Below are 25225 nucleotides of genomic sequence, written 5' to 3'. Positions count from 1 at the left end.
TCACATATAACATAAAATTACAAATGAAAATCAGCATTACAAAGTAACATATAATAATGATAAATTCAGTTACCAAGTGAAACTGGCTCACCTTTGGATGCAATGAAAAGAAACTTATAATCTAATTTAGTAAAAGGAATTGCAAATTATAGCTTCTCATAAGCAAACCACTACTTTGCTACACAATACAACAGCTGCTTCAGGAAAGGCATTGATTCCAGGAGGGATATTTTAATAAATACAGGCATTTATGACATCCAGGTACATACCAGTGAGAAAGTCGGATGTGCTCCTGATGACTGGCAGCTCTGTCACTGAGTTCTCAAAGTCTCTTTCCAGAGTTGTACAGAAAGGAAACTCATAGCACACTTGTGTTGCCCTGTGTATTAGTTTCACCTAAATATTTAAAAAGAGAAAAAGGCTGATGTCTTATTAAATTAAATTACTCTTAAAATACAACATTTAGCATGCAAAAATACAGCCTGAGAGTCTAATGTTTTTCCAGTAAATGACTTCAGTAATTTTAAGTGTTGCCCCATGGCTAAAGTGCTACCACAAACTTGTGGGTTTGTTCTCCAGCAGTCACACACAGTGTGGCTCTCAGCAAGTCTCTTAAATTGGCCATAATACGGTGGCAAAAAAGAAATTAAACTATTGTACTGTTCATCTTCATTCACTACAGGCATGTTCTATCTGGAACACAGTGTGCTTAAGATGGGCTTTAAAAAGTGTGCTCTCCTTAAATATAATTTCTTTATACAATAAAACTCATCATCTTGAAGTTTTGATACATATCCAAAAAAAAAATTCAACTAATAAAATAAAGGACATAAACGGACATTGAAATGTCAAGTGAAGTATTCTACCTCAATGCAATGCCAAGTTGCTCCCATTGCGCTGCCATCCATATAAAGCCTCACTTTTTTTAGAATTCCATGTTTTGGGTCCATTTCAATCACACTCTGGTACATTTGTATATTTCTGAGAGATTCCTTTGGGATAATATGAGGCGTGCTGCTTCCTTTCTCACAGCAGAGCACCAGCAGTATGTTAGACTCAGTGTTGAGGTCCTGAAAGCCAAAAGAGCGGACACAGAGATCCCATACACCTATGAACACAAAAGATTTTGTGGATGATGAGTTTAGTTAATTTCATTAAAAAGATACAAAAATTTTGTTCTCTGCATTGAGAATACAAAACTAAAACATCAGAAGACGGGAGCTTATTGCAAGTGAAGATTCTGAACACCATTTCAATCCCCATACAAAGAGGAAGTTTTGGTAAATTACCTCAAGGAAAAGTCCACTGAAAGAAGCCATTAATGGTGGTCTTAAACAGACTAGAAGGTAGTTCAGTAGAGATAAGAAGAAAAAGATCACTAAGGCAATTATGAAAACTGTTGTTACAAGATCCCATGTTTTATATATATATATATATATACAGTACATATATATATATATATATATATATATATTATATATATACTAGCCAACCCGCAGCGTAGCATACGCCGCATAATTATGTATTGATGGGTGAACACTTCCTGAAAGACACAGTTGTCCAAATGGGGTGGGTTTGAGGATACGACTGTAATTGAATGAAAAGATGGAACTCTGGAGAGAGCAACATACAACTGTCTGTGACTGAAAACTGGTTTTGGCAGATACAGGCATATCTTTTTGAAAGTTTGTCCCTGCACCTTATTAATTGTCATTGCAAAGGCCAATCTAACAGGAAATTGTTTGCGTGTAAAAGTAAAAGGCAAATTTGAATCTGATGGGGTCAGGGAAACCCGGGGAATATGGACAGTTTGTGAGGTAGGAGCTACGATTGTTTTACACTCTAGTACATTGCGGTGAATGCTGAGAACAGTCAGTCTAGTGCCATCACAGAGCCTTCTTGCTGGCATGAGGTTTCTGAGAAGCATGACGACTGAACCTATTTTAAGTTTGACTTTATGCGGAGGCATGCCAGTGGGAGTAATGGCTGCCCAGCGGGTCATGGGAATAACGCCACCGGATCGCCAGTCGGCATCGTTTATGGTCAGAACTATGATGGTATGTGATCTTCTTCGAACCTCTGACTTTCCTTCTTGATTAATTAAAACATTCTTGGCAAATGCTTTCGCTCTTGTGTGAATTGTTGGCTCTGTAGTGCGTGTGCCATGGTCGGCTGCTTAGTGAATTGTTGGTGGGCGGGGCTCGGTCTTGCATGCGTCTTGCTTGCCATGGACTTAGTGAATTATATATATAGCTATATATTGTAAGATGACGCTATATACCGCCCGACCCAACACAGATTGAACATGGGAGGCACGTGTACAATAAATAAACTGTTTATTTTTCTTCCCCTGTGGGCGCACGTCTTCCCCGTGTCCCACAGGCAATACACAGTCCCAACCATAGCACACAATGAAACACAAAACCACTTCTCTTTTCCTCTCGGCACCACCACTCCTCCTCCTCAGCAGCTTTGTCCTGCTCCCGTCCGACTCTGCCCACTGAGTGGTGGTTGCTGGCTCCTTCTATAGTTCACCCGTAAGTGCTCCAGGTGCTTGATCACCAAGTTCTGGCTGCACTTCCGGGTGTGATGAATATGCTGCCCACACGGGCTCAGGAGTCCCAAACATAGCACCCCCTGGCAGTGCCTGCGGGACCCAACAGGGCTGCACCCAACTCCAATTCCCAGGGAGCCCTGTGGGAAACTGAAGCACTGCTCCACCCCAGTGGGGCAGCCATCTAGCATCCAGGGGGAGGTATTGCAGTGTCCATGGCTGCTCCCCTGAATATAGTGTGCAGGAGTGTCCCGGCTGGGCATGGGCGCCAGCCGCCTGCCACAATATATATACTAAAAAAACAGCAATGTACAAAAATAACAAAGTGCAAAAAATGCCTTGAGTAATGCCTTGACTAACTAAACAGGTTACTTGATCAGGGTCAGATTTTCTGGAAAAGGTCAATAAAGCTGTTTTTTGTGCTTTTGACCTTCTTGTACAAGGAGAACATGTCACTACACTGCCTGATGACATACGTTAGCACGTGTGCTTAGTTTTATGAGCATAAGCATGCATCTGCCCCAACACAAACAGGCATACCAGTAAACATGGTGACGTCATGAAAACAAAAGCCACTCGGAAAGTTAAGACAACAGTATAAAGCGAGCTAGAAGAAAAGCAACATCAGAAATCACATTGAAACAACTGTTACACCTGACAACGTGGAGCAACTCAAAAAGAGACGTCAAAGAACTGTAAACATGGACAACCTAGAAAGGCAGATGAAAATGCCTGTGAGAAGAACACCAGTGATCCACCTTAAATCACATAATTAAGAATCTTTAATTCAAAAGATTTGAATCATCTATCTGCAGTTATAACCACAGTTTGCTTGAAAATTTTCAAAAGTGTTCAGTTAAAGTACCACTTCTGGTTCTGCGATTTTTCTCAAATTTCATATCTACTTATTTTTCATAATTTCTAATATGCACACAAAATTTTCATCATATATCTTTATAGCCATAGTTTATTTAAAAAAATCTGAAATATGTTCACATAAAATTCCACTTCCAGCCCAAAAGTTGATAGGATTTCATATCTTCTTATATAATACGCTACCGTGGCTATCCGTTTCCCTGTCCAGGATTTTAAATCACCTGTAGCTCACAAATCATTTGGCCTATTGACCTGAAATTTGGTACACATATACTATGTGACGTCTACTATCAGATTTCACTATCTGATTGACCTCCACGGTTATTCCTCTTTTTATTTTATTTTATTGTAGAATCAACTCTTGGCAGCGGCTAGCAGGGCAACCGTGAGGCACATGTGTATAGGCGCCATTCTCATTCCCTACCACCTTCGCCGTCACTTCCCCTACCTCTTCATATCTTAAATCAAAGAAGAGAGGAAGCGGGCTGCTAGAGTGGAGAAAAGAAGAGCTTCTCTGAGCAAACGAATGCTAAACGTACAGAGAAAATGTATCAAAACTATAAATTCTCAAGTCAAGTGTATTCACTGCACGTTATTGTGCAGTGTATCGTTCCTGGTTTTTGATATAAAGCAGATGTACAAAATCACATTGATTTGAGTCAAAGCGTTTGAGTTATCGCATTTACACACAGACAGACATAATGTCAAAAATGGTATTTTCGGACTCAGGAAGGTCTAATATGTCAAGATACGTCAAAATCTTGAAGTCGAATTTTTTTTACGATTCCTTTATTTTCTCTGCACTATGTATACAAGAAAACAAAAATAACAACTGAATAACATAGTAACTTATGGCACTCTGAGATCCTTACAAAGCTATTCTGTAAGCTTCTCTTTGGATACACTTTAATGTAAAGCTAATTCTTGAAAGGCAACAGAAGGATTTTTTTTTTTTTAATATTTTTATTTTATTAATTTTCATTGTAATCATTCCATACAAACAGATCAATTTATAACCCAACAAATTTGAAAACAAATCAAACCCCACCCCTGAGAAGGAGAGCTTAGCTAAAGGAAAATTTCTTTAAGCTTTTTAATAAGGCAACATTAGACAAAAGAAGGGGAGAAGTAAATTTCTATATAAATAAGAGATGGAGAAGGGAGTTAAATGCAATAATAGTTATTTCTCTTATTCTAAAATAATATTGATTAAATCCTGCCATGTTTTGAAAAAATTTTGTACAAATCCTCTAACTGAAAATTTGATTTTTTCCAATTTTAAATAATATAAAACATCGGTTTCCCACTGACTTATAAGAGGAGAATTAGGATTCTTCCAATTTAACAAAATAAGTCTGCGTGCCAAGAGTGTAGTGAATGCAATCACCGTTTGCTTGTCCTTCTCCAATTCCAGTCCATCTGGAAGGACACCAAACACAGCTGTTAGTGGGTTAGGAGGGATTGTGATACTAAGGCTGTCTGAGAGGCACTTAAGAATTTTGGTCCAAAATGATGTTAGTTTGGTGCAGGCCCAAAACATGTGACCCAGTGAGGCAGGAGCTTGGTTGCAGCGCTCGCAGGTTGGATCCTGGCCTGGAAACATTTTGGACAGTTTTAAGCGAGACAGATGAGCTCGATATATAATTTTTAGTTGAATAATTCTATGCTTTGCGCATATAGAACTCGAGTGAATTCTCTGCTTTGCTACCTTCCACTCCTTTTCTGATATATTGATTAAGAGATCTTCTTCCCAATGTCCTCTTGGATCTTTGAAAGGTAGGGATTCTAATAAGATTTTATATATTGCGGAAATAGTGTTTGTTTCCTCGGAATTGAGCAGTATTTTTTCCAGCATTGTGGAGGGTGCAAGGTGGGGGAAATCGGGCAATTTCTGTTTAACAAAATTTCTAATTTGAAGATAGTAAAAGAAATGTGTAGCTGGGAGGTTACATTTTGAGCGTAATTGTTCAAAAGATGTAAATATGTTGTCTATATAAAGATCTCTGAGCATTTTAATCCCAAAACTTTTCCAGGTATTAAAAACTGGATATACTTGCGAAGGTTGAAAGAGATGGTTCTCTTGCAGAGGTGCCACTGATAAAAGATTTTCCATCTTAAAATGCTTCCTAATTTGGTTCCATATTCTGAGTGAGTAAAGCACAATTGGGTTATTAGTATATTTGCGATAACTTTCATTTATTGGAGAGCAGAGCAGGGAATATAAAGAAATACTACAAGATTTTACTTCTATTCAAGACCAAGCCTGGGTATGTGCATTTATTTGTGTCCAGGTTTTTATGGCTTGTATGTTTGCTGCCCAGTAATAAAACTGAAAATTAGGTAAAGCCATGCCACCTTCTGCCTGAGGTCTTTGTAGGGTCGCTCTTCGGATACGTGGGTGTTTTGAGTTCCAAATGAATGAGGTTATTATTGAATCTAACTGTTTAAAAAACGATTTATTGATATATATTGAAATGTTTTGAAATAAAAAGAGAAGTTTAGGAAGGATATTCATCTTAACAATGTTAATTCTTCCGGCTAGAGTGAGATGAAGGGTTGACCATCTATGCAAGTCTTGCTTAATTTTTTCCATACAGACGCCAAAATTTTGTTGATAAAGAGCTTTATGTTTACTTGTGATATTTAGCCCTAGGTATTTAAACTGATCTGCTATGGTAAAAGGTAGGGTGTCTAATTTAATATTATATGCTTGTGAGTTCACTGGAAAGAGTATACTTTTATTCAGATTAATTCTAAGACCAGATATCTTTTGAAATTCTGTTAGTGCTGTTAAAACAGCAGGGACAGTGTTTTCTGGGTCCGATATATATAAGACCATATCATCTGCATATAGAGAAATTTTCTGTTTCAGTCCTTCTCTGACAATCCCCTTTATCTGATAAGAATTTCGGCAGTGAACCGCCAGTGGTTCAATAGCGATTGCAAACAACAGTGGCGACAAGGGACATCCTTGTCTGGTACCACGTTCTAGTTTAAAGTAGTCTGAGCAAATGTTATTAATACAAACTGAAGCTTCTGGACTGGTATACAGTAGTTTGATCCAAGCACAAATATTCGGGCCAAACGCAAATTTCTCCAATGCAGTGAAAAGGTAATTCCATTCGATCATGTCAAATGCCTTTTCTGCGTCTAATGATAGTAATATCTCTGGGGTGTTTGATTTTGCTAGTGAATATATAACATTAAACAAGCGTCGGAGATTTGAAGATAGATGTCGGCCTTTAATAAATCCAGTTTGATCTTGTGATATTACCGAGGGCAGCACTTTCTCCATCCTTCTAGCTAGGATTTTTGAGAGTATCTTAACATCATTATTTAGGAGTGAAATTGGTCTATATGATGCACATTGTAACAAGTCCTTATTTTGTTTAGGAAAGACGGTGATTAATGTTTGTCGAAATGTTTGAGGTAGTATTTGGTGGTCTTTAGCTTCTGTAAATGTTACCAATAAGAGTGGAGCTAGCTGAGTGGAGAATTTCTTATAAAACTCTACGGGGTAACCATCAGGGCCTGATGATTTCCCGCTTTGTAGTGACTTTATAGCGTCTAGTAATTCTGTTAGCGTTAGAGGTTTATCCAGTTCCTCAGCACTTAAAGCATCTATTTGTGGTATTTGTGAATTATCCAGAAATGCATTAGATTGCGTGTTGTCTTCTTTGGGCTCAGTGGAATATAAAGACTTATAGTAATCTCTAAATGTGTGCATTATTTTATTATGGTCGATGATTTCTTCTCCATTCTTGTTGGTGATTACTGGTATTGCATTGTGAACTTCTTGTTTATGAATTTGTTGAGCTAAAAGCTTATTAGCTTTTTCTCCGTGTTCATAGTAATGCTGTCTAGACTTATAAATAAGTTGTACAGTTTCTTTAGTTGTTAAGATGTTAAGTTCTGTATGCAGGGCCTGCCTTTTCCTGTGAAGAGCTTCACTTGGACGCCTGGCTTGTTCTTCATCTATTCTAGTAATTTCATTTCTTAGCTCTGACACTTTCTTGGTTTCTAATTTATTTCTATGGGAAAGATATGAAATAATCTGGCCTCTTAAGAATGCCTTTAGAGTTTCCCAGAGTGTTCCTGCAGAAACCTCTGTGGACGTGTTTGTCTCTAGGAAGAAGCTGATTTGTTTGGATATAAATTCTGTGCAGTTCTCGTCTGCCAATAAAAGAGGGTTAAGACGCCATCTGCGAGGTGAGTTTGAGGGGCTTAATGATTTTAGCTCCAAGACTAGAGGGGCATGGTCGGAGATAACAATTGTGTTGTATTTCCATGATTTAATTGTAGGCAGGAAATTATTATCTATAAAAAAATAATCAATTCTTGAGTAGCTATAATGCACTGGTGAGTAGAACGAATATGTTCTTGAGTTTGGGTTAAGAAACCTCCAGGGGTCTGATAAGTTGTGATCATTTAAAAACTGTGTAATTATCTTTGCAGTATTAGATGTCGTCCCCCCTGTCACAGGAGTCCTATCTAAGAGTGGATTTAAAACACAATTAAAGTCCCCAGCCATAGTAATTTTATGAGTGTTCACATTGGGAATGGATGCAAATAGATTTTGCATGAATTCCTTATCATCAACATTGGGTGCATAAACATTTATCAAAATCATTTTACTGTTATATAAGTTGCCCATGACCATCACATATCTCCCTTCGGGGTCCGACACTACCTCTGATGCTACAAATGGAACTGTTCTATGTATGAGAATTCCCACCCCTCTAGTTTTCTTTATAAAGCTAAAATGGAACATTTGGCCAGTCCAGTCTTTTTGTAATCTGAACTGATCCTTGGTTAGTAAGTGGGTCTCCTGTAGAAATACTATTTTAGCGTTTAAGCCTGTTAGGTGAGAGCATACTTTCTTTCTCTTTAATTCGTGATTCAGGCCTTTAACATTCCAGCTCACAAAGTTAACTGTCCCATCATGGAGACATTGATTCTGAGTTTTTAATGTCATTTATAGTTTTAATTGGTAATATGGCAGTTTTAATCTTAGTTTCAAGATTCCCCATGAGTTGTTGCATTTTAGCCTATTGTTGCATTGATATTTATAATTATAAGGATTACAAGAATAGATTAGATATAACCTGCTCTCCTTCTCTCCCCCCTTTATCCCCCCACCCCCCCATTTTGCCTCCCCACATGAGGCTAGATCCCACTTCGCGATGTTCCAGTCCTCTGACATACGTAGAGACAGAGCACATCCAAAACAAAACAAACCCCACCCTGCAGCGGCGTTACAGAATTAAAACAGAGATATCTTTTGCAGTTAAATTCTTAATACTATCTGCCGAAAATGTTCTCATTAACAATATTTAAGCTTGAAATAATCTTCAGCGCTTTTAAGTTAAGATATTAAGATTTAAAAAAAAAAAAAAAAAAAAAAAAAAAAAACAACCCTGGGAATGATTTTAAAAACTAGTCTAGGATAAACCTGGTAATTCCTACTGTAATAGTATAATGGTAATAGTATAAATAGTAGAACAAGCAATAAACCAAGGGTATGAAGTTAAACAGTCTACTTTAAGGTATAGTAAAATAAAAAAAAAAATAAAAAAAATAAAACGAATCCTACTTTAATCACTTCCACATTTTCACACTCACGTCTATAACTCTATAACTCTGATTAAAACATAAACATATAACATATAAAGTCCAGATAAAAAAAAAAAAAAAAGAAAATAAGGGATGTATAATTATAATACCAGTCTCTTTAAACATGGATCCAGCGATCAGATCATAGGTCCTTCCCGTGCCTTGATAGAATACGGCTCTTTAATTAACTTTCAAAAAAGTGTCGGAAACAGCTTCTTTAATTCTTTTTCAGCTTCTTCTTTGCTGAAGAAAATATAATGTCGATCTTGAACTTCCACTTTCAGTTTGGCAGGATACAAGAGGCTGTATTTGATATCGGCTTCCCGTAGCATCCTTTTAATGTCGATGTAGGATCTGCGTTTTGCAGCTGTTGATGGTGAGAAGTTGGGAAAAATACGAATAAGATTATTTTCGAATATAATCTCTTGCTTGTGTCTGAGAAGTGCCATCACATCAAGCTTACATCTTAGTCGCTCGAAGCGGACAATAAAAGACCTAGGTTTAAAGGCGCTTGGTATCTTTGTGCGATAAGCCGTGGCTATCTCATTGTCGAGTTTAAAGTCATCTCCAATTATTTTAGACAGTAATTCTACTGCAAATTTCACTGGGCTTGAGCTTTCTCGTTTCTCAGGTATACCCTCAATTCTTATATTATTTCTTCTGCACCCATCCTCCAGGGCTGCAAGTCTGTCTCCAAGTTTTTTGCATTCCGAGTTCGCAGCTGTGGCTTTTTCATCGGCGTTAGATGCCAGTTGTTCCGCTGTTTCCACTCGAGCCGTGAGTCCCTGCTTAACGTCTTCCAGCTGAACTGAAACGTCATTAATATGATCATCAAGCCTTTCAGTTTGGAATTAGTTTCTTCAATGTGTTCCACTAATTTCTCCAACATAGCTTTAAAGTTCACGTCAAAACGTTTAAATAAACGCGTTTCCTTATCTTTGTTATCCTTCTTGAGCTCAATGGCCACCTTCTTAAGATCATTTGTGTTATCTTTCTTAAGCTCATTCTTAAGCTCCTTCATTGCCGTAACCATGGCAGTTGACTGTGTAGTGATCATCTCTTTCAGTTCGGACAGTTCGCTTTGGCTTTCGTGCTCCGCAAGTGAAAATGCAGCTCCTGTTACAGGCTCGCGATGAGTAGATGAGAGCACGTCCTGCAGAGCGCTTTCTAGTCTCGAATGATCCTCAGAAATCGGCGATCCCTCGCGACCTGTATCACTTGCGCCTTCGCTCCCATTTTCACTCTCGACTGGAGACGATACAATGGAGCGGGGTCCCAGGAATTCTGCGCACTCTTCTGCCTGTTCCAGGTCAGTCTCCGTGAGGCCATACCTTACACTTGCACTCAGGCCGGAAGTCTGTCCGGACTTTGATGCAGCTTTAAGTTTCTTTTCTGGTTCTTTCTGACTTTTCTTCTTGTTACTCATGCTTGTATATTGTAGTGGAAGTTCCTTGGTCGGGTTAAATACAGGATACCTCTAAATAATATGAAATAAGTGGGAAAATAAAGCCGCTGCTAGCGGAGCTCTGCTTCAGACGTCCATCTCCTATAAACGGACGAAACCAATCCAAAAGGATTTTAACGGCTGTGTCATCGTTGCACTGTACTAGGTTTATGTTCTGGCCTGGCCACTTTTATGTTCTCTGTGTATCTGTGTAGGCTCTTCCTGCAGATAGTCTGAATGTGTCCCTCTTCCTAAGTATATGCAGGCTAGTTTGATTGTCCACTTTAAATGGTTCTTTTATGAGGATGTGCGGCTAAATTTGTCTGTTGCTCAGGCCCTTTATAACCTTGAATTGTGTTCAGTAATGCATGGCTGATATTTTTGTTTCTTGGACAGATTTCCAATCAAACTTACTGAAGTATTGTGAATTATTTGCTATACACCATAGCACAAAATACATAATATTATTAAACTGTTAGAATTCAGTATAGGATTACATGGACATGTAGCATATCCATGTAGCCCTAGTCAAAAATGCAAGAACGAGCAAATGGTAAAGTGAGTATTAAAATATTCAGAGTTACACCATGTCAAGTTTAACCCTTACAATACCTTCTCATGCTAACCCAATGCTATGCCTTACAGATCTGAAAATGAATCAGGGAAGGCTAAATATATGTTGTTTGTTGGGATTTTAAAGCCTGACTAATATTCGTTATTAAAACAACTAAAGGGTGATGAAGTAGTAAAGGCACAAGCAAAACACATTTGAAGTGTAGGGGAGTGATTGGGGTGCAGTCTTAAGTAATCAGTGCAGTGTTCAACAATCCATTTTCTTAGCATTTGCACTTGGCACAAGGGTAGTACGCAGTCCAGGTGAAACATTACTTACAGTGTCACACATGCACGTTAGAGGACCTCCTTGGAGGCTCAGTCGAGGTAAGTAACAGCCTGCTAAAACGAGTAGGTGTGCTGCTGCTAACATTGTCATCTCCTTCTTCCTCCACAGTGCAGAGAAGCCACCCAGTGAGGGTATCTGACCCCGACCCCTTCCAGTCCAGCCTTCTTAAAACCAAAGGCGTCCCGGAAGGAGGTGTCATTACTGGCTCGAGCAACCTGCCAGACAGAGCTCCACTGGAAGCGACTAAAGCTATCCAGCTGATTATTTTCCAACATATGGGCACACGCCGAAGAGCATCTTTTCCTTTCTTTTTGTTTTTGCTTTGTCCTCGGATATAAAAGAGACTACCCAGGTGGTGCCCCAAAATTTCTTCCTGTTTCAGAACTGTCATTCCTACACCCAGCTAAACCAGACAGAAGTAATAACAAAATCCAATGACTAATGCAAGGCATCTTGATAACAATTGAAGAAAGGTTGTGTTACAGGAATTCTGATAGAGTGGATTCATCTTCAGCTGACAGGGTTGATTTCATAAAGGTTTCCCCAAAGATGGGACAAATGTGGAAAAGTAGGGAATGATTTGGAAAATTCAAATACCAAGAGTTTTGTGACCTGTGAAATTTGAATTAGATTGACGTGTTTATTAAACATTACCCTTCAGTAAGTATTATTATCCAGCTAATCTCTCTTTCATAAAGCAATGCAAACATAAATGTCACAACAGCAAAGGACACCAATCTGACAAAGTGATTATCTGACAAGCCAGATTTGAGAAATGTGTTGATACAAAAACAGTTGTAAACAGTGTGTATATAAAATATCCCAAATAATCTTGGTATTCATAAATTTATGTGGCGCTGATAAAAAAAATGTTGGAATGTTTATTTATTAACTTTTTAAGAAGTATATATATTTTTAGTTGGAGAACATAAAAAGTCAGTGAATAAATTTAGTACACACAGAAGGTAAAACAAATGAGGTACTCCATGTTGGTCATATCATTCTTTATAAAGCCTATGCTGCGCTCCAACCAAACCTTTAAAAGCCAATAACATCCCCCATTTATTATTGTGCTTTTAAAGGAAACCCCCCTTATGCACAAATGAAATTCAATCCCTAAAGTGCTGCATCATGCCTGGATTGTAAATTGGAGGGTTTGCCACTCTGTTAGCAGGATGGTATGTTAGAGCCCAGGACCCTCACTTTTAGGCAGACCCACCAAAACGTCAGGCTATTCTCCCGCTCTGAAGTCCATATACTGTACAGTACAGTACCACTCAAAGGTTTGGACAAACCCAGAACTCTTTATAGTTTGCACATAAACTGATACCTTTATAAATTAAGATATCATTAAATTAATTGAACAATATAGACAAGACTTTAATAGTGTTTCTAATGGCTATTTCTGCTTAATTTTTAATATATTATGCACAAATGACTGCAACACCTCATTTCTACAGCCATTCATTGTTGGATTTCAGCTGGGGTTTCTGCCCTGTCTGGGGTGCTGTTTTTATGTCTTTGTTATTCTTTTTTGATTCCTTTGCTTCTATTATTATTATTGGTGGTCATTTTGTTTCTATGTACATATGTGGCTTCTTTCTATGTTATAAGTGTTTTGTTGGTGGTCCCCTAATTAGCTGAGCCACCTGCCCATTCCCATCAAGGTACTGCCCTCAGCCCTATAAAGGCAGAGGACAACCCACAGTCCCTTGCGGTTCATTGTGAATGCGTTTGTAGTGTGGTGAGTTTATTCTCCTAACTTTATTATGTGCTTTTTGTAATTACTGGACTTTCTGGACCTCTGTGCTCTGTTTTTTGACAATTCTTGGAGTTTGTACTGGGACTTTGTTTGCAGCCATATGTGAATGATAAATTAAAATCCAATCACTTCAAACAGTAATAGGCTTCAGAAAACTAGTATTGTCTTGGCTATATATGTAATTAAATGTAATGTTAATGTTATCTTGATAAAAAAGGATACATTTCTATCAAAAACAGGAACTTTTCTGGCTTTACATATAAACTCCCCAAGTTTCCTGCGTAATTCTAGCATTTTCTAACGTGTTCACCTTAACCGTAACCATATCTACAGCAGCAGAATTTCATTTGGTTTGCTGAAGCTGACTGAAAAAGCTGATAAGGAAGTCATTCTCTGTTTGAACTGTTTAAATCTTTCAATGTTTGCTTTGTTACCATCCAAAGGCACTTGACAAAAATGAAACAGTGACCTTTCCAGGCCTGCATATTCAGATCTCACACTCTCTCCTTCATAGGCTAACAGAACATTCTGTGGTAAATAACAATTTTTCCATATAAAAAGAGGTTTAGGAGCATGCATTGCCGTAAGTTCAAGTATTTCTAAATATTCCCCGACCCCTTAAAGAGGTACTCTACTGATAACAAAGAGACGACTCTCAATTCCCAGGTAATCTCACAGAGGATTTGACATCGGTGATGCATTTGTTAACATCTAAAGCTTTTGGTTTTGTAAATTTTATACACATAGCATTGCCTGTGTTCACTGCTACAAAAAGAAATGTTACTAGGCTGCACTTTTCATTGTAACAAACTGAAGCTTCACATAAGATTTCAATTTCGAATACTTCAAAACACAAAATAACCTTTCTTATTGGAAATGGAGATATTTTAAACTTGAGTAAGAAGAGCACATTATTTTAAATAATAAATAATATCATCGACTGCTTAGAGTCATACTGCACAGTAGATGAAAAAATGATATTCTTTTTGTATGCTCTCCCGCTTAGTCTTCATTATGGATTTCTGTAAACCTACTGGTAATATAGACAGTTCCTCAGTGAAGAACACAATACCCCCGCTGAAACATACAATTGTTTTCTTTGTTTTAGATTCTCATTAAACTGTATCTTAATATCTTCAATTCCAGTGGGAAAAATGAGAAAAAGAAAGCTTGTAAATGCTGAACGTAAATTATTTGTTTTCTTTTGATCTTGCAAAGTGTGCCTACTTGAGTCTCCTTTGGGTACTCTGGTTTCCTCCCAATAATTCAGAGGCATGCAGGTCCGGCAAGTGGGTATTCTAAAGTGGTCCACTGTGAGTACGTGTGCCCTGTGATGGACCAGCTCCGTGACGCCCTACCTGTGAGCTACATAACTAGAATGAGATATAGGAGCAACGTCTTAGAAATGGAGCTTTAGCCTGGACCAGACGTGCTTCCCAAGTGTAATCCTATGGCACTGGAACTACTCTCGAGTCAAATATAATAAAGCCAACCTTACCTCACTCAAGAGGTCAGTCAGGTGGAGGAGGAAACAACTTGCTGGAGGAGATAAGGAGGAGTGAAGGAAGAGGAAAGGACAAACGGTTTTGTGGCTTTTTGATAAAAAGTACCAAAGTAAAAGGATCTGTATGATTAAAGCTCTTTGATTTGAACCTGGGACTGAGAGGGTGCATTTGTGTCTGAGGTTTGGGGCTCTGTGGTACCCATTATTGGCTACAATTCATACATGTATAAATGTAACTTTTATGTTTACATGCTTGTTGTATGTATGTTACAGGCCTAACCTGATATTAGGACAAACTAGTTTAGACAAGGCCAAGCCAGTTTGTCTGAAGCATGATAGGATGATTTGGTTTGGCTTAGGAAAATGCGATTGCAGGCCAAACCAGTTTAAACTATTACAAAACAGTTTGTCCTGGGAGCTCTACATTGATTTCAGGATAATCTAGTTCAGACTTGGTTCATCCTATCCACTTCGGCAAACTGGCTGGGCTTAGTCTAAACTAGTTTGTCCTGGAATTGGGTTTGGCATGTAACATATATGCCTTTGTAACTGCTTATCGAATTAAATAACATATTTAATATTTAAAATACTTTCTTATACACAATGTCCCGAGTGAACACTCTGTCTTTCCTTGCTTTTCTGTATCACAAACATTTACTTTAACTTTTTTTTCCACAAGGCTCCTCTATATTAAGTAACATGGGCTTGTCCATGTGTAAAACCTAAAAAAAAAACTGCGCAATGGAAATGGAAGACATGCACACTGAGGATATGCTGAAATGTAGCATTAGTACTAACATGAATGCAGTAATACGGTTATAAACACACATGCATCTGCATTAGCCTTCAAATCTGTGTTCTTTACATGGGTTCTCCAAATTGGAGTTTCTGGTGTGTGTGTTTATTGCTGTCTACATATTCACTGCATTAGTTTCCAGATGATGTGCATGCATTTCAATTCCAGGAGTTGTGTAGCTTTATGCTGTACGTTGCTTGGGTATATACTGTATGCACACGATTCAAACTGGTAAAATTGAAAGTGAGCCCTACATAAATATAACAATTAGTCACCATGTCCCTGCTTTTGAGATGTGAAGTGTAAAACGAGCTACACTAAGTACTGTAACAAATAAGATGTGGTATTGGGGTTTCTGCCATAACAATTGCTTCACTCAAACTCTCCCAAAGTGAAAAAGCTTTATTTATTAAAGCAGAATCGCTAATGGAGCTTTAAGGTGGGGCAGTGGCTACTGTAGTTGTTTCACATGTACAGAGACACTTTCTTACTGGATGTTTTTCTTCTCTTATATGTGTGTTTGGTTTTCTCTGGTTACTTCATTTTCCTCCTACTTCCTAAAGAAGTAAGTGCAGGTCAAGCTGCCTGCTGTAACCTAACTAAATGTTAGTGTGTAATGCAATGGATTTGTGTCCTGCCCTGTTGGGTCTGGTCTTGCACCCTAATGAGCCAGTTTAGGCTCTGACTCCATGCAGTTCTCAAATGGACTAAGTGGGTTTGAGCAGAGATGCATTCTAACGTGCAAGGAAATGAAGCCAAAGCCAGAGAGAGGGACTGGACTCAAACAGCATGTTGGCATCGTGACAGAGTCTAGTGCTAGCTTAATCAATCAGTACCTGAGGAATTCTTGTCAAAATCACAGCTAATGAAAACAGCCTATACTTTTGTAATGGTGGTGCTGGTTGGGAGCATTCCATCCTAGAATCAACAGTTATTACAACATCTTGTAGTAAAGTACTACTATAATGGACAGCTCATTCTCTAATGCATTTTTCAAAAACTGCCTATTTCAGAAGAGAGTGAAGTGCATCTGGACAGCTTCATCTAAGTAATGTCGGATTGGGTGCTCAACTATCACAGTATACACACACCCACATATTTACACAGCACTCAAACAAAGACGATTTATACTCACCAATCAACCTGACCTGCTTGTGTTTGGGACTGTGGTGCTCAAGGAAGAACTCATGTGGACGCAGGAAGAATGTGCAAACTCCATTAAGTCAGTGTCCTAGCAAATATTTGAACCTAAGATTCTATGGGTGTGAGGCCAGCAACACAACAAATGAGCCACACAGAGGTCATTGCAGTGCAATGAATAGATTTTGAAAGTAATCTGTACAAAATACACAGGGCACAAGAACTATGAAGTTTACTTGTCTGTAGGCAAGCAGAAGAGGGTTTGAAAAAAATCACATAATATTTAGCTTAACAGTTTCTTTCTATTATAATTTAGCATATAAAATTACTTAATCAGACTTCTTATCTTTTGGCAGCCATAGCAGACTAATAGACAAATTACATTTTTTTTATCTATATACAATCAGTCATTATGGGAAAAAGATAAGTAGACAACGTACTACAATTCTTCATGGATTCTGTCTTGGAAAAATGTGAGCTGAGTACTACATATTATGTTTTTAATAACTACTTAAGTACATGATTTAGTCTAAAACATGTACATGTACAGTATACATGTTCTATATAACATACCCCCAGGCTCCTCTGTCATTTTGTTCTGGCTTCTCCTGACTTTCCCAAGAAGTTTCAGCTCCCGTTCTGTCCATCTGTCACCGGTTCCACTGTCTAGCCACCGTTGGCATGGAAACACAAACTCAGTTTCTGCAGCTCCAGTCTCCTGCACAACAATTCTTTCCAAGTAACATCCTGCTCCATAGCCTGCATTATTGTGTCCAATGACCAGTCTGCTGAGGATGCCCAGATCCACTGCTCGTAGATGGAAAATGCAAGCCTGTAGGAACACAAAAGCATGTAAAGAAGAAAATGGAAATTATATAAATGAAATCTTTAGGTGAACAAAATGGAAATGAACAGTTCAAGGGTGGAGTGGTGGCTCTGAGGCTAAGGATCTGCGCTGGTATCCTGAAGGTTGCCGGTTTGAATCCCCGTCACTGCCAAAAGAGATCCTACTCTGCTGGGTCCTTGAGCAAGACCCTTAACCTGTAATTGCTCCAGGGGCGCTGTACAATGGCTGACACTGCGCTCTGACCCCAAGGGGTATGCGAAAACTAACAAATTTCTAATACGAGAAATCGTATAAGACGAAATAAAGAACAAAAAAAAAAAAATATACAGTATTTTGAAATTTTTGTATCATACAAAACATCAGATTCAACACAAATTCAAAATGATTTTGAACAATGACTCCACAAAGGATGTTTAACTCTGCATTATGGTTTTCATACATTCACTTCTCTGGCTCTGAAATGTAAGCATTGATTTATTAGATGATGTGATTCGGAAACGTTCTGCTGACTCACACATAATTCAATCAGATTTACATTTCAAGTGGCAGCTTGTCGACAGATTGTGGCTGGGTGCTGTCCCCATTGACATAAAGAATAATATACATTCATCGATACTTTTGACTTCTGAACCTATTCATCCACACATCCATGTTTAAACGCAATCAATCAAAAGGAAACATATCTTATCCGAGCAGCAATGGATGAAAAGTCTGAACTAGAAGTACTGACTTTTCGGTCTTGTTTTCAATGGCTCCCACCATAATTTCGTTCCACTAACGGCCGATCCAGCCCAAATTCCATCCCATCTCTGTCCACTCCTACCCACTTTCTCCCATTAACCTAAAAAAATTAAATTCCACTCCCAACAGCATTCCCACTTTGCTCTCTAAAAGGCATTTGAATTGGGCACACGGCCCAAGTGGATTCTTCACACAGCAGAATCTAGAAGGGACAAAAAGCATCACAGAGATGAGAGCAAATCTTTTTGACTGTTTTATCTTGTTCACAATAAAATCAGAGTTAACTATTGAAATTGTTTTCAAAAATAATAGATAGATAGATAGATAGATAGATAGATAGATAGATAGATAGATAGATAGATAGATAGATAGATAGATAGATAGATAGAGAGGAGACATTGATAACCCTGTCCACTCAAATGTAAGTCAATATAGATACAAAGGAAATGAAAAATAAAAAAGAAAGCAAAACAAAATAAAACAAATAATGGTCACACCAGTCATCACTGTTGTCCATCTGCCATACAAGCTGTTGTGCATATGCACCACAATGCCTAGAGTGATTCCTTTGAAAAATTAGTAAAATTAGTAAATTATAAAGAAGACACCACCACATCACTGACACGCAGGCTATCTTTTCTGATTGTATGTGCTTTTACAGTGAAATAGTACTGTTTATAACATTAATAATACATAATGTATATGCACAGATATGCCACAACATTCCATTGAGGTGAATAACAGAGATTATCTTGTCAAAATGGCAACCTGTCAGGAGGTGGGATATATTAAATGGCAAGTCAGTTCATGAAGATGATGTGTTGGAAGCAGAAAAAATAGGCAAGGCCAAATTGTGATGGCTAAAGGATTGGGTCAGAGCAATTCCAAAGTGGCAGGTCTTTTGGGGTGTTTCCAGTATGCAGGGGTTAGTATCTACCAAAAGTGGACCAAGGAGAGACAGGGTCATGGGCGTCCGTCTGGTTCAATCAAACAGAAGGAGTACTTGTGCACAAACTGCTGAAAAAATGAATGAAAGGTGTCAGAACCCACAAGGCATTACAGCTTGCTGTGTATGGGGCTGCATAGCTGTAGACCAGTCAGACTACCCATGCTGACCACTGTCCACTGCCAAAAGCACCTACAATTAGCACATGAGAGTCAGAACTGGTCCACCGAACAATGGAAGATTGGAGCCTGGTTTGATCAATCATATTTTTTTTAGATCATGTGGACAGCTGGGTGCATGTGGTTGTTTACCTGGGGAAGAGATGGCAGCAGGATGCAGTATAGGAAACAGACAAGCAAGCAGAGGAAGTATGATGCTCTGGGCAATGTCCTGCTGGCAACAGTATTCCCTGATAGCAGTGGCCTCTTTCAGCAGAATAATGTGCCCTGCCACACTACAAAAAAATGTGAATGGCTTGAAGAACAAGACAAAGAGTTAAAGGTATTGACTTGGCCTCCAAATTCTCCAGATCTCAATCCCATCGAGCACCTGTGCTGAAAAAACAACTCCAATCCAGGGAGGCCCAACATCTCAGCTTATATGACTTAAAGGATCTGCTGCTAAGGTCTTGGTGCCAGATGCCACAGGACACCTTCAGAGGTCTGAGTCCATGCCTCAACAGTTCAGGGCTATTTTGGCAGCAGAAGGGGGACCTACACAATAGTCGGCTGGTGGTTTTAATGTTGTGGCTGATCGGTGTATATATTGTTTATTTATTTTACAAGAATTTTCTTAGAGGTTCTTCTGTGCTTGAACCACCTGCTCCTGACTATAAGAATAAAGTCTAATCACTCATGTCTATTGAATGCTTTTAAATTTTAGTCCTGCTCAGCAAAAACATGAGATGAGCCCAGTGCAATTTCCACAAGAATGCAGACCTGTAGCCTTGAAGAAAGTAACAAGTCCATCTAAGGGCTTATTCACTTATATCTGGTAGTGTACAGTCAAAATTGGCCTAAAATGAACATCTCTGAGAGAATTAAGGAACAGTGCAGTAGACGGAGTAAACCCAAACAGGTACAGTAGAGCAAACAACATCTGGCTTGGAGTGAGAGTCAGTTAGCTGGAACTGTCACTCAAGAGCTACTATGATATAAATGTGTATATTATTAATTTAAAAAACACAGATATTTTTCTTGCAGAAAAAAGTTTTCAGGGTCAAGATAGAAACTGGCTGCCAAAAGGCAAGTGGGAAAGGCAAGCTGCAAACCTTAGAGAAATGTAAGCAAACACTTTGTTACTGCAAAAGCTAATTGAGGTGAACAAAACCAAAACATTAAAGAAAACTTAAAACTCAAAGTTAAAAAAATTATTTGCCGGAAATCCTAAAATCAAACCAGAAAACTTGAGTCCCGAGCCACAAAAACAAACACAACTAGTGGCACATTCCCATCTTAAACAGCATTGGAATGAATGATGTCACATGTAGCTGAACGCAGTCACATGACAACTGGGATGACAATAGTAAATAATATGGCTGTGCCTGTAGAAAAATCACCTGACCTAAAACACGAAAAATAAACAATATGACACTTAAATAATTTGCAAATTCAGAAAAGCAGCAAAAATAAAATAAAGTTACGACAAAATTATATTAACACACTCACTCATGCTGTTTGCAGTAAAGGCTGGGTTCCGACTGAGATTTGTGTTGCTCAGACACTCAAATGAATGTGTGCAAAGTTCATCTATTTAAATAACCAGGCACTGTGCTTGTAATTGGGTGTAGCAAACAGGGCAGGCTTAAGGGTATAATGTGTCTCTAGGCAAAGTTTGAAACAAATGCCCAAAAAGAGACCTCCATAAAAAACAGAGTGCCTCTTTTAGATCTCTGTGGTCGGATCCCTAACTGTAAACAATGAAGGTGGAAGGGGAGGTCCCCCCTTGGAGACTGGCACCTCTGTGGTCACATTTGAAATCATCGAGTGCAGGTCCTTGGAAATCGCCGCCCTTGAGATTGCAAACAAAACCCTGTTTTGGTGCCCCTACACCAGTGCCTACTTGGCCTGTGCCTAGAGCTGGCCCTGGCAGCTACTTTTACAGACTAAAAAACAAGGACAGTCTGTTCTTAATTATCTCATTGTTGATTCACTCAAACTCTTCAACTGGAAATAGGAGACACTCAGTTAAAAATCACTGGACTAGTGTGAGTATCTCATTGAAAAATTGCTATGCATCATTCAAATTGCTTTCTGAAATAAATATTATTCTTTTGAGTATTGTTTATTTTTATCATTTATGACATCATTGCATCACTTTTCTCTCCAGTGTATTTTCTGTTGATGCAACCATGTTCTGCATTGTTTTTCTCACTTATTTTACACATACACATTTTTCACATTATTGTTGATAATGACTAGTAATGAGTGAACCCCACTGAATTTGGTGAAATTGCAGAAATGTTTGCAAATTTCATTGAACTCCACAAAATGCTTTTAAGTCAATGGGGAAGGAAACTGTACTATTTTGAGTGGATTATAATGGTGCAATAGTCTTTTAAATGTTCCTGACAGCTAGAGAAATGTCTGCCATCTACGCTCGAATGATTATTGTGTCACCTGAGCTGTGAGGCATCGGTAATAACCGCTGTGCTGCTGTGCCTCCCTAAGATAAAACGAATACAGTTAAATAACAGAACCGTTAAAATTCTTGCAGACACAAAGTAGGAATTCACTGAGGTTTGTCCCTCACAGATCCCACAGCAGGCACTCACCCGTCTCAAACTGAAAAGTACAGTTGGTTTGTTTGTTTTTTTTCCCCTGACACTTTTGCTTGCTTACTGCCACTGCTACCAAATAAGCGCAACACTAAAGCATGTGGATTCTTCATTCCTTCCTGTCTGTCCAACCACACAGGATTCTGGGAAATACTGTTTTGGTGGGGGAGGGCTCACATATTACACACAGGTCACATGCAAGTCCACACAAATAGATATTCGTTTTAGAACACGAATGCACAGAAATATTTTCAGTTTAATTCTGCATACACATTGTGTGCTTAAATGTACTAGCAAATTTTCTGCTAATTTTTAGCATACCAGTAAAACAGTTTTTATTAAATCCAGATCAGAAGAAGGATCTCATCTGTCATAGCAGTTGATCCAGCATACTGCTTACTACTAGGATATGTGTTATATACTCGGGGGGGGGGGTTTGCTGCCACATCAAACATTGGTTGTTACAGCACTGTAATGCCATATTGGCCTCGCAGGGCATCATGGAGAGCTGAGAAAAAAAAGATACTCTTAGATGGCCACACAGCAAATGTCAGGAAAATATTTAGCAAACAAGGCCACCGCTGAACCCAGCAAATTTGCTGTGACAAACACTTTAGCAACTTTCACAGATTAACACTAATACAGTAAATATTATGCATCCATTTTGATTGAATGTATTTCATTAATTTAACTGTTTTTTATTTGTTTCATAATGTTTGATTTATAGTGATCAGCAAGACCAGACAACCTCTCTTCAATGTGGAATTTCATGGAATTTAGTGGATTTCAATTCTGCTTCTTGTCATTCTTGTTTATTTCTAATTCCGTTTCCATTCAGCTGGGTGCAATTTCAATTCCAATTCCAACTCCAGGAACTGAGTTGTACTTTACCATGCATTCTTAATTTAGTTCATGAATCACCCCCATTCCAATTCTGAATGCTGTTCACATCATCCATGACCATTCTCATAATGTTAAAATGAACTTCTGTTGAAATTTCAAACATTCTTTATAGCAGCTGCTCTTCTGTGTTTAAGTAGCTTTATGGTTAATGATGTTGTAATTTCCTTATTGGTATCATTAAGCTGCCATCTTTGAGTATATTCTCTTGTTCTTTTACTCATCTACTAAGAAAATCTGTTGAATATCTGTTAAGTTGTATGTCCTGGCTCTGTGTGTTTGAGAGCTGGCAAGCAATGCTTATTCAGAATACAATGCATATAATGCAGTGACAAGAATAAGGAACAAGAGGGTCCTAGACCTCATAAACAGAAGACAAGCTCGTCTATCTGTCTCATGTTTTACAAACCACAACAGAACTGAAAGAGACCACTGCCACCCCTTCTACTGTCTTTTTGTCTCAATTCCATCTGGTAGTAGGCACTGTAGCATCCAAACCAGTTGTGCCAGTCTCTGCCACAGCTTTTACCGCCTTGGCTGTCCGGACTCAAGTCTGTGTTTGTCCCCCTGCCCTCAGATCTGCTCCAATTAGCTTATTTACACACAGTACATTTGTTACACTTGTTACTACTGTTGTTTTGTTATTGTTCATTTTTGTGATTACTTATTTATGTTTTACTGCCTATTTCAAATTATTACTACTAGCCAACCCACGGCGTACCATACGACGCATAATCAGGCCGCTTTTTTAATGACTTTTAAGCACAGGGAAAAAATTAACATTTGAAAAATCCAGAGGAGAGGGGAAGGACGCCCATTACGCCCCATCCATCATGCTAGTCTGCTGATTTCTTGTTCAGTAACCTGTGAGTAGTGATGGGTGGGGTGAAGCCACGCGAAGCATCAACACGTTTGAAGCAATTGTGTCGGAAATCGTATAGAAGCTTCGAAGCATTTGACACTCACCTCTCTCGTGACACCTCCTGGCCATTTTCATTATCGTTACAGAAACTTATGATACACTTCAATGACGTCTGTTAAAAGTCGTATTGCTTTTATTTTTTCGTAGCTACAGACTGACAACGAAGAGAAGGGTTCGTCAGCAGCTTGTAGTGTGTGATGTCTAAAAAATATAAATATAACTAACGCCGACAGGCACAATGCACTATACGATAGCAAGAGTTAAACAAAATAAGACGCCTCACCTCATGCATTCCCGGCTCTTTCCATTAGTATTTACTTTTGCACTGTATCATTATAATCGCTCCTGTTATTAGTATTATAATTAACCCTGATCTTTTCTTGAGATCACATTTAATAGCCTTAAATGTTTTCTTTGGTCTGTCTTAATTAAAACGGAGTAGACAGAAAAAGGTTTATCCCTGTACTTTGCCATGATATAGGTAAGCACATTTGAGAAAGAAAATGTGAAATCCTTAAATCACAGATGTCATTATTCGATCAAGTATTAAAATCTGCAGTGCTTCGAAAGCTCGACACAGTGTCGAAACCTTAGTATCGAGCTGCCCATCACTACCTGTGAGTCACGTAGAGTTTTCATTGTTGTTTGCGATTCTGGCCGCTTTTCGCGTACTGAGTTGTTCCGGAGTCACAGTTGAGAAACAGTTTTTTAATGTCTTTTAAGCACAGGGGAAAAAATGAACATGTGGCTCGGTGCATTCTTTAACTGCCTTGTGGCGCTGTAGTAGTATGGCTGCTTTGCAGTAAGGAGACAGTGGAAGATTGTGGGTTCGCTTCCCGGTTCCTCCCTGTGTGGATAGCAAATTATCCGCGACAAACAAACTGTTTTACACACTGCAAATCAATCCGCGCCGCTTTTTCAATGTTTTTTAAGCAGAGGGAAAAAAATGAACATTTGGAAAATCCGTAACGCTGCTTTCAGTAAGTACAATGCACACGCGTTTAATTTGCCAGCCGTCTTTTCTGGTTTGGGCCACTTTTGCAGTGTTACCTCTTGTGTATATTATATCTTGAAATCCTTCGAGTTGCTAATTAACTAACTAACACCCACCCACTCAGCTTGTGTGAAAAAAATGCGCCCGTTCTTTCATCATTTTGTTGCAGCCTATCAAAGACTTGCTGATCATGTTTTGTAGACTCAATATACAGTATATTGGCTTTTCACTCAGCGCGAGGGCGCACATTCATCTCGGATCATTACATCCTGCTAGACTAATCTGCTATACGGCTGCGTTTGAAAAACCGACTCAGGTGAGGAGTTGGGGCGGGCAAAATGGTTGCAGCTATTGATTATTCAGTGTTTTTTGCCTGGGTGTCTGATCTGCTCAACAGGATCATAAATAAAAGGAAAACAATGTGAAGGCAATGTCACGGGTGATCCTGTGGTATAGCGGGTCCACAGCTCCCCTTCAAAAGCCCATTTTTAAATAAATAATCATCGCAC

General features: G+C 38.7%; 1 protein-coding gene across 1 annotated transcript in view; it reads right to left on the bottom strand.

The window, feature by feature from the left end:
- Window positions 1-25225, bottom strand: part of LOC114653043 (lipoxygenase homology domain-containing protein 1-like) — a 394200-nt gene that overhangs the window by 119917 nt on the left and 249058 nt on the right. Inside the window, 3 exon segments of the mRNA XM_051929357.1 lie at window positions 270-396; window positions 867-1108; window positions 17164-17422. Of these exon segments, the coding sequence (XP_051785317.1) occupies window positions 270-396; window positions 867-1108; window positions 17164-17422 (628 nt within the window).

Source organism: Erpetoichthys calabaricus, chromosome 6, assembly GCF_900747795.2.
Source record: "Erpetoichthys calabaricus chromosome 6, fErpCal1.3, whole genome shotgun sequence".
NCBI classification, from domain to species: domain Eukaryota; kingdom Metazoa; phylum Chordata; class Cladistia; order Polypteriformes; family Polypteridae; genus Erpetoichthys; species Erpetoichthys calabaricus.
This window is presented reverse-complemented; position numbering and strand designations above follow the sequence as displayed.